At 40.9% G+C, this 15023-nt stretch overlaps 2 protein-coding genes across 4 annotated transcripts; one reads left to right on the forward strand and one right to left on the reverse strand.

Moving 5' to 3' along the window:
- Positions 1–62: 62 nt before the first annotated feature.
- spata2 (spermatogenesis associated 2) lies at positions 63–9118 on the reverse strand. 3 transcript variants are annotated; one of them, XM_029435111.1, is made up of 4 exons: positions 8949–9118; positions 6133–6246; positions 4351–5168; positions 63–3362 (listed from the first exon to the last, which is right to left on the reverse strand). In XM_029435111.1, exons 3-4 carry the CDS (start codon positions 4699–4701, stop codon positions 2016–2018), a joined length of 1698 nt encoding a protein of 565 aa, XP_029290971.1. In that variant the 5' UTR covers positions 4702–5168; positions 6133–6246; positions 8949–9118; the 3' UTR covers positions 63–2015. The 3 variants fall into 3 exon arrangements, with proteins under 3 accessions (XP_029290971.1, XP_029290970.1, XP_029290969.1); XM_029435110.1 differs by having other exon boundaries at positions 6133–6292; XM_029435109.1 differs by lacking the exon at positions 8949–9118 and adding an exon at positions 7215–7238 and having other exon boundaries at positions 6133–6333.
- On the forward strand, positions 8216–13244 carry rnf114 (ring finger protein 114). Its single transcript, XM_029435112.1, has 6 exons — positions 8216–8417; positions 8988–9138; positions 9267–9373; positions 11483–11597; positions 11670–11777; positions 11886–13244. Exons 1-6 carry the CDS (start codon positions 8281–8283, stop codon positions 11949–11951), a joined length of 684 nt encoding a protein of 227 aa, XP_029290972.1. The 5' UTR covers positions 8216–8280; the 3' UTR covers positions 11952–13244.
- The last annotated feature ends 1779 nt before the right edge of the window (positions 13245–15023 follow it).

The raw sequence follows: 15023 nt of genomic DNA on the forward strand, positions 1-15023 counted from the left end.
CTTTTACATGGACAATCAAAACCTAAATCACTAAAGATACTTTCTAAATTCATGACACTCGGTTTAAATTGTTAGCACAGTTTATTCACCCATGATGACCCCAGCCCGTCAAACTATATCAATAAATGAGTGGAACTTTCCACAGTAAATGGCAGTGGCTTGCTTGAGGAAACTCCTGCGAACCTCATGCACCAAATCAGCTCAAATAAAGGGCCTTAGAGAGGTCTTTCAAAGTCTTATATCACTGTGTTGCACAGGCAGGAACACACAACATAAATCCCTCTAATAATGTAGTGCAATAACATGTTATAACTGTTGATATTATTAACTCTGTCAGAGAGGACGCGATTCAACTCTATAGTCATTTTTGAGCCCATCGTCTAAAAAGGTGCAGTTGTACTGAACTGCAACATATAATAAGTGGTCTTTTGTCAATAGGAAAAAATAAGAGACAATTTACAGTGAAATGCAATCCAGTACACTCCCACACAACGCAGGCGGAATAATGACCATAAACTAAATCAGCACCATCGTGACTGTTTCCACCAACCGTATCAGTTTGAGCTTCACAATGGTAGTATTTGTTGCAGGTATTGATTTGCCTTATAATTTACAGATGTTCATATTTTTGTGTCCACTCCCTGTGTGTACAGAAATTGTAAACGGCTACAAGCCTTGTGCCATGTCGTTCAGATGACAAAGTCAAGGATTATCTCCCAAGATAAATAACCTCTGCTAACATTTTACAAGTGACTAAATCAGCTGATTGTAAGAAGAGATGTTTTCTACTGAGCTAAAACACCAGTTGGGCTACTTTGAAACCACAATGTCAAACTCACTGGGTGTATAAGCTGAAGCCATTTGAGGTAGACAGAAACCGTATCAGAGTATACACTTTCATACTATCTAAAAACCCATCAATAGGCTCACACACTGTCAAAGAACCGTAATCGCTTGATTTGAGGCCCAGTGTGAGACTTCCTGTGACTCCACCTGAGACTGGGAATGACTGATCTGGTAAGGGTGCACTACAACATCATGGACCATGGCGGCTTAAGGAGTGTAATGAAAGGGAATGGGGGTCTTGGAACTGACACAACTCAACAGGCTATTTACCAGAAAGAAGTCAACGCCACACATCTTCAATGTCTCAAGTCAACAGCAGCATTTAAACCTCAGTCATATAACAAGAAACAATTGAGGGTTAATTTACAAGGCATAATCTTTTAAATATAATATGTGGCATTTGACCATTGTCTCAATATGTCCCTTTGAGATATCTCCCACCCCACACCCACAGACACAAGTTTATACCCCAAAACCACAATGCCAGACCTCATGCCCATTTAACAGTCTCACATTGTTCTAGAGAATAGAGATTAAAAATATATACTATTGACTTATTGACTTCCAGTGTATGTTTTCTCTGTTTTTCCATACTATTTTTCAAGTTTAAAAAGATCTCCTGTTTTCACAATGCAAGCTCAGAGGTCTTTTCCACACACACACACACTCATTCGCTCACTCACACAGTATATATATATTTATATATTAGAGGAATTTTTAGCTGAGAAGTTAGGCAAAGTATATATGTTCATTTGGACAGAATTCATTCAAAATAAGAAGGAATTAAACTCCCTTTTTTCCAGTTTCCCTTTTGAGGAGGACAACAATTGAGGAATTGGGGAAGCGCTACAACATCACATGACTACTCAAGAGCAGGTAGCAGGGTAAAAGGAAGAAGAAATAGATAAAAGGCCTGAACTTGTACAAGGCAGAGAGATGGGCAGACAATATGGCTCTCTGTGGCATGTGCATTTCAGGGCCCTACTGATAGTAAGAGAACATGTACAAAGTTCAAGAGAAGGTTAGATAGAGCAAAAAGACCATCAGATAAAGGGGAAGATAGTGAATGAGTTGCTAAACAGGAACAGAGCTAAAGCAATAGTGCAAGACTATGCAGCGGGTTAAGGGAGGGGACTAGAAGGGAGAAACAAATATTCTGTCTGCCTGATTCATCGGTACACCAGGTGAGATATGGTGCCGGATTTGAAGTTGAGCTGATGGTTGGGCACAAAGCTGTGCTGGGGATTCTTTCGCGTGCAAATATCCTTCGCATACAAGCCCATGCACGAGTCACACGACACCTTTGAGCAGTTCACACAGGTGTGCGATGCCCCCGGCTTGTTGCAAAACCCGCATCGTGATCCCCCCAAGCTTAGTCGCTCACTGCTGCCTCCCTTTGGCGTTGTCAAGGCCACAGACTTGCTTGCAAACAGCTTGGTGGACATGAGGGGTTTCTCCACCATCTGGGGGTGAGGGTGGGGGTGAGAGTGGGAGTGAGTCAGCGTGAGGGGGTGCGGATGTAGATGGGAGTGAGTATTAGAGTAGACGGAGAGTTTTTCCTTGACAGGAATGTATCCATCGAGGGGTCGTGGGGATTTGGGGTGGTAGTCCTGGAGGCCACAGCAAGGGGAGGGGTCTACATCATGACAGGTAGAACAGAGAATCATGTCACATCTCTGGCATGAGGCCATAGAGGAGCAGCCCAGCCCACAGCCCTGACACTTCACACTACCATGAGCTTTGAGCAGCCACGCATCCCTTAGATCCCGGGGCTCTCTGGATGGAGGTCGAGAGGGGGTCTGCCTCCCTCCCGTCCCAATGCCCCGCTCTGTGTACAAGTCAATCTCGTCCAAAGAGGACAGGTGGTAGGATGTGTAAGCATCAGCCGGGGGAGGTGACTGAATTGGGAAAAAATCCGCAACAGGGCTATAGGAAGGTGGAGCTGCCACAGAGAAGAGAGATGTTGAGGTGCTGGGTCTGATGATCTCATCCTTCATATCTTCCTCTGCATCCACAAACAGAGTTTCCTTCCTCAGACTCAATGAGGCCTTCAAGACAGGCTTGCTAACTGCAGCGTGCCAGTGACCAGCCCCATCTGTAACATCCACAGACTTAGACGGTCGGCTACCTCGCCTCAGGTGGTGGGCATGAGGCCTCTCTATATCCAATGGCCGCACAGACAGCCGAGCCATATCTGCCCCGAGGCTGTCACGTCTGCGGAGCGCCTCAGCACAGCCAGCTGCATCATCTCTGCAACCTCTGCGGAGTTCCAGGGCCTCCAACTCTGAGGCTGAACCACGGGCCAGAGCCACTACCTCTCCCAGAAGACGACACTCTGCCTGGGCCAAGAAGAGCTCAAACGCCAACTGTCGGAGATGATTTGTGCCTCCCGGGTGCTCTTGCAAATGGAACTGCGAATCATGGTCACAGGCGTAGCCGATGGTGTGCATTAGAGTTCGTAGTTCAGGATCAGAAATGGCAGACTGCAGATGGTACACATATGGGCCAGTGAAGGTCTAAAAGAGAAATGGGTTAATTAGTATTTGTGTCAGACAGTAAATTAAAACAGCTTGAAACGATAAAGCTAAAATCTACACGCTATTCCTCTGACATCAATAATTCAAAGTATAGGTTTGTTTTGCTACTGTGTTCACCAACATTATAGGTGTACAACTTTTAACATAATTACAAACTATAACCTCAAGAACAGATGTTAAAAAACAGGACAATACATTTAGTTGGGATAGCAGCGGGTTCCAATCCGGTGTTTCAAATGTTGGTGTACATTTAATACTTCATGGTGCGATGATTAGAGAATAAATAACAAACCATTACTAAATTTGACAAGAATTGAAGAGTATTCGTATGTCAACTATATTGTAGGATGTATATTTTATATTGTTAATAAGTCAGTTGCTATTAACTATGGAGACAAACAACTAACATTATATTTAAACAAAAAAGCCTCTTTTTAGCTCATTGCTCAAAGAACAGTACAATCGTTGTGAACATTGGCACAGCTACTACAATGGAGGCACTAAGGGAATATGTGAAAAAAGCTTGTTTCCACACAGGCTGTAAAATATATAAATGTATACGGTCTGTATAAACGAGCTTGTAAAACATCATGTAGACTCTGTGGAGGACATTTGAAGAGATAATTGACGGTGGGATAACCTGAATATCTCTGTCTGCCTGTGCATATGCCATTTGTTTTAATCAAAATTAAAGGTTTGATCCACACTTCTACAAATTAAAAAATCAGATAAATTATAGTTAATTTCCTTTGCACGTGACTTTACATTTTTTTTCTTAAATGTTCAGTGTAATAGCCATTTTGAAACTGTTCAGACCGAGATCTCTATATGGTGAATACAGACTACGGGAGAAAGCGATATTGGAAGCTGATGGTTAATGTGGTTATAACCAACATTTATTAACTAATAATTGATTCCATCTTTAAGTAAGAATAATATGACAACCTTAAGAATAAACTCAACTCACCTTTATACATCGGAACTCCTTCTTCCAGGGGAAGAGCAAGAGGTTGGTGCAGATGGTTTCTAATGTGTGGAACGCTCTCTCTAGGCTCTTGATGTTGCCCCCTCTCTGGCAGCGGAGAGAATTTTCCACTATTTCATAGTAACGCACCATCCGGAAACGTTGTCCCGGATCTGGCTGGTAGGCCCCTAGCAGAGCTGTAGCTGTGGAGAGTAGGGACTCGTTGTCCTTACGTCTCCCTCTGTCCCCCTCTGGTGCAGTTCCAATCCCTGTATATTCCCCTCCATCCTCCAGACGCCTCTCCAGTGCCGTCACATACCTTCTAAACAGGTCCTCTTTTAACTTGGCATCCATTATCGGCAGCAGACTATCAGTCGGCTGTTATACTTTTCTGAGAGAGCCTCACCCCTTTTAGCATACTCTGCACCAGGATGCCACATTCAAGCACCATTTTTGGTCGCCATAATTCACTGTAAACACTGGCACACACTCAACGTTAATAACGTTTTGGAGAGGTGGAAGAGGGATGAGATTTTGCATCCAATCAGCAGATGCAGTTGTCTGGTGTTTTCAGTTGGCGTAGCTAGGCTTCAGCCTGTAGGGATGCTTTCTTACGGGCATCTCTGATATTGGCTCAAAGCCTGGCTTGTTTCCAGAGAAACAGGCCTATGTCGTGTAAGATGAGGTCAGGAGGAGCGTTTGCTTCAGCTCTGTTAATGAGTTGTGTCTATTCCATTCCTTGGTTTCAGCAAGTGCAGAGTTCAAGGTCACTCATCATGAAGACACGTTCATGATCATTATTCTTCTGAGCTGTCTCGAAGCTGTAATGACATAGTAGAGCTTTATGAAAATCTCTGATTCTGACACAGAAATAAAAAAATGAAACTTTTACCACATATTTCTATTGGCTTGGTCAGTGTTATTCAGTCGAAAATAAAATAAATGTGTAACAATCATCAACAATCATCACTATTTTGAGAAACTGTCTGTGGTCTGATGAATGCATCTTGTGGGTTATTTTATTTCAGTCGTGTAGCCAATAGGTTGGACTGAATATTATCACGATGTACGTGACCAACAAAAAGACTACAGTAAGTACAGTGTACATAACCAGGATCGGGACAAATTTGGTGTTGCACGCCTGTTTGCGCTAGTGAATATTGAGCCTGCGGTAACAACATGCGTGCAGCCTACACTTAGTTTTAGTTATCTCAAATTAAGAACACAATATTAACTGTAGACATACGGAGATGGAGAAGCCTAAAATATGACATGAAGATTGAACCACAGCAGTTGAGTGTTTCTGCTCCTCGTTCCCAGGTTGACGGGTTATTTCAGTTACCTCACACATCAACCTTAGCGAGTATCCGTTTAGCAAGCTAGCAAGCAACATGCCTTAGCTAACAACATAACCATGCATTACTATTGCGCATCAACTGCAACAGAATCACGACCAATGTTGAAAATAAGATAGACACCCTAAGGACAGTTTCTGTGTTCATTCTTAATAAATCTCGAACCCACAAAAGCCGATACAGCTACTGGCATGGGCCATCAACTGGGTATCTGCTAAGCAGTGAACGCCCATTTCAGCGCAGCTGGCGAGCTAACAATTGCTTTAGCTAGCAGGGCGGTCCATCGCTAGATAGACATCTTTGGCGATGTTACAGACAATTATCGAAACATATAGCGTCATTGTGGAATGACTCTTATTCACCCAAGCCTAATTCTGCTTCAGCTAAGAGACCATACTGTTTTCTACACATCACCACAAGCACATCTTACCTTTAACAAGTGCTAGCCGTGGCTAGCTACGCCTCCTCAGCTGTTGGAAATTCCCATCATTACAATGCGCATGCGTTCAGTTCTGACAGTTCATCAGCACCGGGGGCCCACGTGCTGTTTGAGAGAAGGAGCCAGAGGAGGAGGATGCAGAGCCCACCGACTACATCACCACCAGTGTTGTGCGTTACATGTATTTACAGTCTTTTTCGGAAAACAAAAATATGAGCTCACCCGTGTCGTAACGTTACGTCTGCACGCATAGAAAATAGTTGTCTTTATCTACAATTTCTATTATTATCAATCCAAAAACAATAACGTCTAGCAAATAACCAGGTAATATAATATATATTGTCTAATATATAGAAACTATTTTTATAATAATTAAACACTTCACTTTATCCATCTTTTTGATTTTGACATTGCTTTCCATTCAGTGTAGGCTATTTGTCTAGTGGTGGAAGAAGTTCTCAGATATTTTACTTTATGTAAAAGTAGCAATACCACAGTGTTAAAATACTCTGTTACAAGTAAAAGTCTTGCATTGAAAATGTTACTTAAAGTACATAAGTATTAACATCCAACTATACTTAGTACAAGTAAAAGTACTCATTATGCAAATATGTATAGGCTATATTAACATGGATTAACTGGATATTATAATAGATGCATTGATGTGTTCATCATCTATAATCACTTATTAAGTTGCACAAATATGCAAAGTAACGCAAGTTATCAAATTAAGTTTAAAGTACAATATTGGCTTCCAAAATGTAGTGGAGTAAAAAGTAGCAAAAAAAGTACAAATATCTGAAAATTGTAGGTACAGTAGTCTACTTGATGGCTGTCCGAGTCAATACGATATGTTCAATTAACAATCAGTAAATTGTTCTGTTCTTAGAATCGATTAAGTTTAAGTCATTTAAAGGTTCAAATTGTAAGATATGCCAGAATTTAAACTCAAAACATTAAAACAATTAACTAATAATTATCAACAGAATGTGAAGAGGTAACAGTTATGACGTTATGTTAAAGATGTCTATGTATTGTGTTCCAGAGATATCTACTGAAATGAACATACTCACTGACTAGTTCCGCTCCGTCCAGTCTTGTAATACCACTTGTTCCTCTAGAGGCTGTAGTGCCAGTCTGCCCTCAGAGCAGAGGGAGAAGAAGTATATCTACCCGACTCGCTTGTAAGCCATGTTCTGTGTCTGTTTAATAGTTTGTTTATTGGATTTCATTCAAAGTGGCAGAAACTACAAAAACGGCCCACACCCTCGCCTCGCCCTCACAGCTGTCAGGAGGCGGTTTCGCCAAGGTTCACTTAGCAGTTAGCTGGAGTTCAGCCACAGCACCGGGGAACTGCAAACTCCCTGTTGCTGCCGTTACACAGGTCCACTAGCCCGCTGTGACTTCCGGCTAACACTGGTTAACATTAGTACCCCAGTAAACACAGATAGATAAGCCCCACGTTAAGATGATAAAATAGCAGTGTTTTTTGACCGGTTCTCAGAGTTTCAGCAGTTTGGTGGAATTTTGATTATTCTTGCCATGCTGACTGACTGACAGGCATTTACAGGAGTAAATGCAATACACAATATTATGAATAAATTAGAATACAATAAATAAACAAACAAACTACTACAACTAAAAATATAAACATCAGAGATTGTATGGACCAAGTTTAGAGGTGAAATACTGCCCCCTATGTCTTTGGAGCAGGTGGCTCGGAATTACACATTGAACCTTTAAGCAGTCAAACATTCTCCAGTACCAGCTTTTTGGATTTTCTGTGTTGTTAATCATTGTGAATATCTTTGAGCTGAAGCTAGCATATATTTAAAGCTATAACCCTGGACTAAGGGAAATTATACTGGTAATTTTCACGTTATACAATTTATAGAATAAGGAGATGGGCTACATCGATTATTTTAAAAAGTCCTTAGTTGCCGCCCTAACTCATTTACCTACTCGTAACAATGGCTGAATTGTTACCAATACGTAAAACAAACAATAACTTGAAGACGTTATCATGTGTGATACTTTCAGCGATAACTCCGCCCTCGCGCTTAAAAAAAGAACCAGAATCTGATGACGTCGTAACAGGAACGGTTGGTGGGGGACCGACTGACTCAGTGAAGAAAAGAAATGGCGATGCTCGGAGGGTTTAGTGCAGCACAGCACAAGAAAAACGTCTCTGACGGGAGCAACGACGTGTCAGAATTCGTATGTCCAGTTTGTCTCGAAATCTTCGATAGTCCCGTAACAACACAATGCGGTCATACGTGAGTATTTTGCCTTTTTATTTCGATCGTCCTCCCCTCAACCCACCTCTACCACCAGCGATGCAATGGTTCGAGATAACAATACTGTGGGGAAAGGCTTGTTTTAAAACATGTCGTGCCACTAGAGTCACAAACATCGACCATGCGTGTTCCTGTTTTTGTTGTGACCCTGTAATTCTATTTTGCTAACTTGTATATTTGCTAAAAACCGTAAAAACCAATGCCAGTTTGCTAAACCAGTTTCAGTTTTGTTTACATCAAAGAGGCGGCATCACCCGGGAGTTGTAGTTTATATATCTATTGCTTAGACTCACTAAACCACTTTAAAGGACTACAAATCCCTGCGCCCTCTTGAGGTGGGGACTTTCCATCGGATTTACAGGAAGCGCTAGATAGGAATCTTCCAGCAAATGACAGCGTCTGTTTATATAGTGTATTTTAGCGGCAGCCTATAAATGTAGGAATACTTGTAAACAGCTACCAGATCCCAAAATAGAATGTATCACAGTCTCAGTGTCTTGTTTCCCTTACCTTGTTCATCACTACATTTCTTCACCCATCTCTTATCAGGTTCTGCCAGAGTTGTTTGCAGGAGTGTTTGCGTCCACAGAAACCTGTTTGTGCTGTATGTCGGGCCGGGCTGGGCCACTGGACAAGAGCTGCTGAGCTTGAGGCTGTCATTCAATCATCTGTGGCTGCTTGCAAGGGATGTGGAGCACAGGTATGTTTTATGCAAAATAACATCAGTGTTTGTATTGAGACAGTATCAGTGTTAAATATTGCAAACATTTGAGAACAATTATAACATTTGCACTAGGATTTACTGATGTGTGTTTTCTCACTATTCAGGTTGGCCTTTCTCAAATGAGAAGCCACACAGCTGCCTGCTCAAAATACCAGGATTACATTGAAGAGGGAGTGAGGACCACTGCCCAAAACCAGCCTGCCATCATCAGGTGAAATAGAGTGATAAGAAAAAAATAGGCCTACGTCTGAAATCGCTTACTCATTCACTATTTTTCTACATAATAAACACTCAATAGTTAAGTGAGCATTAAAGCAAGATTTTGTGCCATGACTGATAGGTGTAATGTTGCGTTACTGTAACGCATCTATTAAACATGAAGCATTGTGTTGTATGACTGAATACCTTAAATTCTTAAAGGTAAATTATTGTATTTCACAACAGAGATTTATCTAGTTTTATCTAGAATATGTATAGGACAGCATAATATTTTTCTCACCACAATCACTGTAGAGATTGTGGACACTATTCTAATCCACTCAGATGTGGCCAAGGAACCTGATGCGGTTCTTTGAACAGCAGCTTTGTATGCTCCAAATAAACCGTCTGACTGACTTTTGATTAGGTCTGAGCATATCCAACATCCCTTTTGTGAACATAACTATCCGCCTGTGGCATGAACCCTTAAGATTTACCGTGCAAAAGACAGTAGTAATGGATTATTTTGGGAAAACCTTTTAACGGTTGATTTCTTTTGTACCCCATTATAACATTTTGGAGTTGTCAGAAGATTGGTTTAGTAGTCTATCATAGCCTGATAATCTGAGTTGCCATTTTTGTTGTCACTTTATCAATGAAAATGTTTTCCATTGGAATATGCACACTTGCATGTATTCAATCATTGACTGTTAGGATTACCTAGATGTAAAGGTTCAGACCATCAGTATAGCAGAAAATAATGATTTGCAATGTAAAGATATAGTTGAGTAATGTCTACCTCTGCAGAGACTGAAGTCGCTCCTCTGTCTGTGTTGTAATTTGAGCTTCTCTGTGCCTGCCAAGCCGTGCTGGCTGTGCATGCATGTTAGTGCTGGTTAATGCATGGAAGTCTCCTTTTGTGTGCCCCACTGGCGAGCTAATCGCCACCGCTCCGCACTGCGCTCATACGGTGGTTACCGCTGATAGTGTCTGTCAGAACTGTTGTTGTTGTTTGTGCTGTTAGCACCATTAGCTGCTAGCCTCCGGCTCAGCTTTTGACATATTGAGAGCCGTGTGGAGGCAATCCCTCTGCTCTGAATTACCTTTTGAAAATTACAACAATGAGACCCATGTTGTAAGAAGAGGAATTATTTTTAACCAGTGGCTCTGGTATTGTTTATAGCTTGTGAGTCTGTGTGTGTGTCATGGTAAAAATTGCTACCTTTATTTTTATTAGGCTATTCTTTATAAAATGACAACAGATTCACTATCCTTAAGTAAAACTACACTAATACCATACTGTGAATAACTACTGCATTGAAAGTCCTGCATTCAAAACGTTACTTAAGTAAAAGTATGTATTCTAAGAAAACATTTTAAGTGTCAAAAGTGAAAGTCATAGTGCAGCAAAATATTCCCTGTCTGTGTTTTACTACATGATGTTTATTATTAGTTTTAAAAAAGGACCTGAATTCCCTATGTATAATTCTGGTCAAGTAGTGTGATGGATAATGTTGGATGTAGTGCAATACTTGTTTGTTGAACGCAGGCTACATGAGAAACGTCGTCATCAGGCAGGCGACGAGTGCTAGCCAATCAGAGGCAGAGTAGGGCGGGTCATGTCTTCACCAGAGTAGTATTCGTAACTTCACCAGACACGAGGAAGGCTATATTAAAGGTTGTTTCATAAATTTGTATGATTTAAATTTGTTTTCATCCACAGAGGGCTAAATGACTTTAAAATAGTTTTGGGTTTTATTTAATAATGAAGATGTCTTTGTTTACCTGGCGCAGAAGAAGGATAAATAACAACAAAAAACTAAAAGTAACAACAATATATATATATATATATATATATATATATATATATATATATATATATATCGGAATCGGGCCCATAATTTCAAAATCGGTGCATCTCTCCTAAATAACTGTTTATACTATAGTCTAGTTTGTCAGTTTCTTTGTCCACAGTGCTGGTATTTTTGCTATTAAAGTTCCTAAAAGTAATTCAATTTGTACTTAAAAAATGTGGCGATGCCCTGATTAATAGCAAAGAGAAATACATCTCTTCAAATACAGAAACAGTATTGTAACACGTGTTATTGTTTCTTTCCCACAGTCCTGTACCAAATCGCTTCACCTTCACCTGCCCATACTGCAACTGCCAGAACCTCGACCAGGACGGCCTGGTCGAACATTGCACTTCCCAGCATGGTCGTGATACACGACAAGTGGTAGGAAATCAACGCTACACTGTGACGTCAAGAGTCGCTTTTCGTTACTAATTTCACTTTGTGTCCGTCCAGGTTTGTCCCATCTGTGCCTCAATGCCTTGGGGGGACCCTAACTACAGGAGTGCTGACTTTTTCCAGCACCTGAAGATCAGACACACATTCTCCTATGACACCTTTGTTGTAAGTTGAGGCCCTAAACACGATCTAGAGTTTCTTTTTCGTGATGTAAATGATCAGTTTATCTTAGCGGTTCTGTTTTCTTCTCTCCTTACGCCCTCGTCTTTGCAGGATTACTCCACAGATGAGCACACGATGATCCAGGAGGCTCTACAGCGCTCCCTTTTGGACAATTGAAGTGTGAATAACAATCCACCAGAGGAGGAATCCAGTGAAGTGAAGGGGAGATGGTGATGTGAAGTCTTTAGACGACAGAACAACACACTGAAACATCATTCATCTATGATGAGGAGGGTAGTACTGTGTTGCTTTGGCTTATCAGTTTCACAGGGAAATTGATGCTATTGATCTATAGGTTTATTCATCAGAAAATAAATCACGCAATATGGTTAAGAAAGCATATTGTAATGTCTGATTTAGGAGTGATACTGTGTTTCTGGTGTGATAAAATCTTCCCCCCAGTTGAGTCTGTAGACTTGATAGTTTGTTGAATATCTACTAAACTATGTTTGTTCAAGCTGTTTGTTCATCGATGACATGGTGTCATATAGCCAAAAACTTCCAAAGTTGTAATTAAATTTCCCTGTCGTCAATACTTGATGTTATAAGAGGGTTCGACCACTAGGTGGCTAACTATTGCCAGCGAAGACAGACTTCACTCAGTGAGGTGGTCAAGTAATGTTAACAATAATATATAACAATCTACTCGAGTGACTCTGCATGTTTACTCTCAACTTGAGAGGGGGTTTTTGTTTTTATTTTTGAGATTATTAGCAGATGGAAGCGCTGTCTTTTTTTATGCTGTTTCTAGGTGAAGTTTGTGTGAGAGAGTGTATGTTCATTCTGTTTTCAGAGATCTACTGGAAAGAATAAATAATAAGAGGGTCAAACAAAGCCAGATGTTGGCTGTTTGCTTTATTGTAATGTTTCTCCCTTATGTCTTTGTGCCTGCTGGTAGATCTTGTTTCTGACTTCCAAAACTCTTAGGGCTAATAGTTCATCCAGTGAACCAAAAGATGCAAGAAGGAGACCATCAGTGTGTCATAATCGGTCAGTTCTGTGATTTTCATTTGGATGAGAATTTATTTGCATGTTAATGGCCATAAGGGGGCAGTAGAGTCCCACCGTTCTCTGGCCATCCATGACAGCCACTGGCCCTCACCAGCCTCGTGGCTCTGTTGCAAGACATAATTCAACACAGATTTCATTCTATAAATGTGCTGTACTCAATGTGTTGTTCTCCAGCTTAGGTTTTATATGCAGCATACAAAAATGTCACTGATCTTTTAGAGGTTTTTAGTGGGGTTATTTGTTATAGTTTAACTGAGTAACCATAACTTCGCTTTTAGACAGTTCATGATGTGACATGACTTAAGAATTTAAATGTAACTTACTGTATTGTGTTTCTTCATGCCCAGTGTCTTGGTTGCTTCATCACCAAAAAAAAAAAAAACCCTCCAGTTTGTTTTGCTCTTAACATCACTGCCAGCAGTTCTGAAAAAAAAAAAAAAAAAATCAACAAGCTTATTATTTGTATGCCTCCAAAACGGACCGCATGTGAAGAACAACAAGAACATTCAGTTGGACTTTGCTTGATTTCTTTCTGGATGTTTTTTTATTTTAATTCTTAAAATGTGGATTGTGTCTACCTTTTTCATTTTACATCAGTGTTGTTTTCCGATGACTTGTAATTGTCACAAATCAATCATATACAGTTGTGCAAATATTCACACATGGTTGCATTGCATTTGTCTTCTACCAACAGGTAAATAAAACTCGATACACCCAGATCAAGTAGCTCTAGAGCAGAACCTTAATGCCTTTTCACGTAGTCTTTGGTGTCACTTAGCCCTAGATGTTCGTTTTTCTCTCCAGTAAAATGTGTAATAATTTTGTATGTGTTTCTCATGTATAATGACTTTTTTTTTTCTTTCTCAATATATCTCTCATTCTCTTTTGTCAGCCCTACTGTTAGGGGGTGCTAAATCCTGATAAATTAAAGCTCTTTAATTATTTAAACCCTGGCCCCAGAAATCAGGCGCAGTGATTTATACCTGTGTGTACGAGACGTGTGGGGGAAGAAACAACACTTGCTGCTTTGATAGATGACCACAGTGCGTGTGTGTATCAGGGTATGTGTGTGTGTGAGAGAGAGAGCGAGAGCAGTTAAAAGGGAGGTAATGTGCAGGGTACATCAATCTCAACTCTGGATTTGCTCTGTTGTCATAATCAGGCACGGGGCAAAGGGTGTGTGAGAGTAAAAAAGAACAAATTGTGGACTACCTGAAATAAGCAAACCTTTCTACAAACCTTTGTTCATGTATTAGAGATCAGGGCAGTGATATATCACACCAACAATGATATTGCAATGTGTTTTCGCATGTACTTTTATCTATGCTAAGGTTATGATGAAACTTAGGCCCTTCGGTGTACATTGTCCACAGGGAGAGAAAACCCTCTCATCTCCTTTCTTTCCTTTGTGTGCTTCTTGTATGTGTAATTACTGTAGCTAAATGATATTACAGTTTCTCACCTAGCTCTACGGAGAATCTCACCCACCAAACTTCTTGATGTAGTCTCCCCTTTCTTCTCTTTTCTTCCCTTTATTCCCCCCCCCCCCCCCCCCCCCGATCAGGTTTTTTTGCTCCTGGCAGATAGAGGAGAGATGTTAGCTGTGAGAGAACTAACGAGATACTCCAGTGCTTCTGGGCAGGAAGGAAGTCGAGCCGAAAAACATGGCAGAGAGAAGTCTTTCTTGTCTGTTTGGTGGCGGAGCTAAAAAGGGAGAGGGGGGCCAAGGTGGGGAATAGGAAAAGGAAGAAAGAGAGGAAAAAGGGAAGAGAAGTGAACACATTGAATAAAAATTTCATAAAGTTCAGCGTGTGGTTTCTTTGATGCGAGCAATAGATAGTGTGTGCAGTCTGCAGGCTCTGTGGAGGCAGCAATTAATGCTACATGTGCCCACAGGCACACTGTGAGAGGTGTGGGGACGGTGGCTTGTTTTAGAAGTGTGTCGCACCATCACTCCACCCTAGACGCCCTTTCCCCAGCCTTTTGTTTTCTTTCAATGTATTGTAAACCTTCCTTTTCACCTACAGTATACTGTAAACCTCTCAAAATTCAGCATCTCTGAACTTGTAGCTGTATGCCCCTCTGACGCTGTCTAAAGTGGTTATCGCCAACACATTCAAACAGTCACAGGTGAATGCACCATAAATTGTTGAAATTGCACCTTTTTTTTAAAAGTCA

The sequence above is a fragment of the Cottoperca gobio genome, chromosome 7 (assembly GCF_900634415.1).
Source record: "Cottoperca gobio chromosome 7, fCotGob3.1, whole genome shotgun sequence".
NCBI classification, from domain to species: Eukaryota; Metazoa; Chordata; class Actinopteri; order Perciformes; family Bovichtidae; genus Cottoperca; species Cottoperca gobio.

Excerpts from the sequence above, each read along its gene's own strand:
- spata2 (XM_029435111.1), bottom strand. The coding sequence starts at position 4,701 with ATGGATGCCAAGTTAAAAGAGGACCTGTTTAGAAGGTATGTGACGGCA. Across the intron at positions 3,363-4,350 it reads AGGAGTTCCGATGTATAAAG|ACCTTCACTGGCCCATATGT; the intron begins GTGAGTTGAGTT and ends TTTCTCTTTTAG.
- rnf114 (XM_029435112.1), top strand. The coding sequence starts at position 8,281 with ATGGCGATGCTCGGAGGGTTTAGTGCAGCACAGCACAAGAAAAACGTC. Across the intron at positions 9,374-11,482 it reads AACCAGCCTGCCATCATCAG|TCCTGTACCAAATCGCTTCA; the intron begins GTGAAATAGAGT and ends TCTTTCCCACAG. Across the intron at positions 11,778-11,885 it reads TCTCCTATGACACCTTTGTT|GATTACTCCACAGATGAGCA; the intron begins GTAAGTTGAGGC and ends TCGTCTTTGCAG.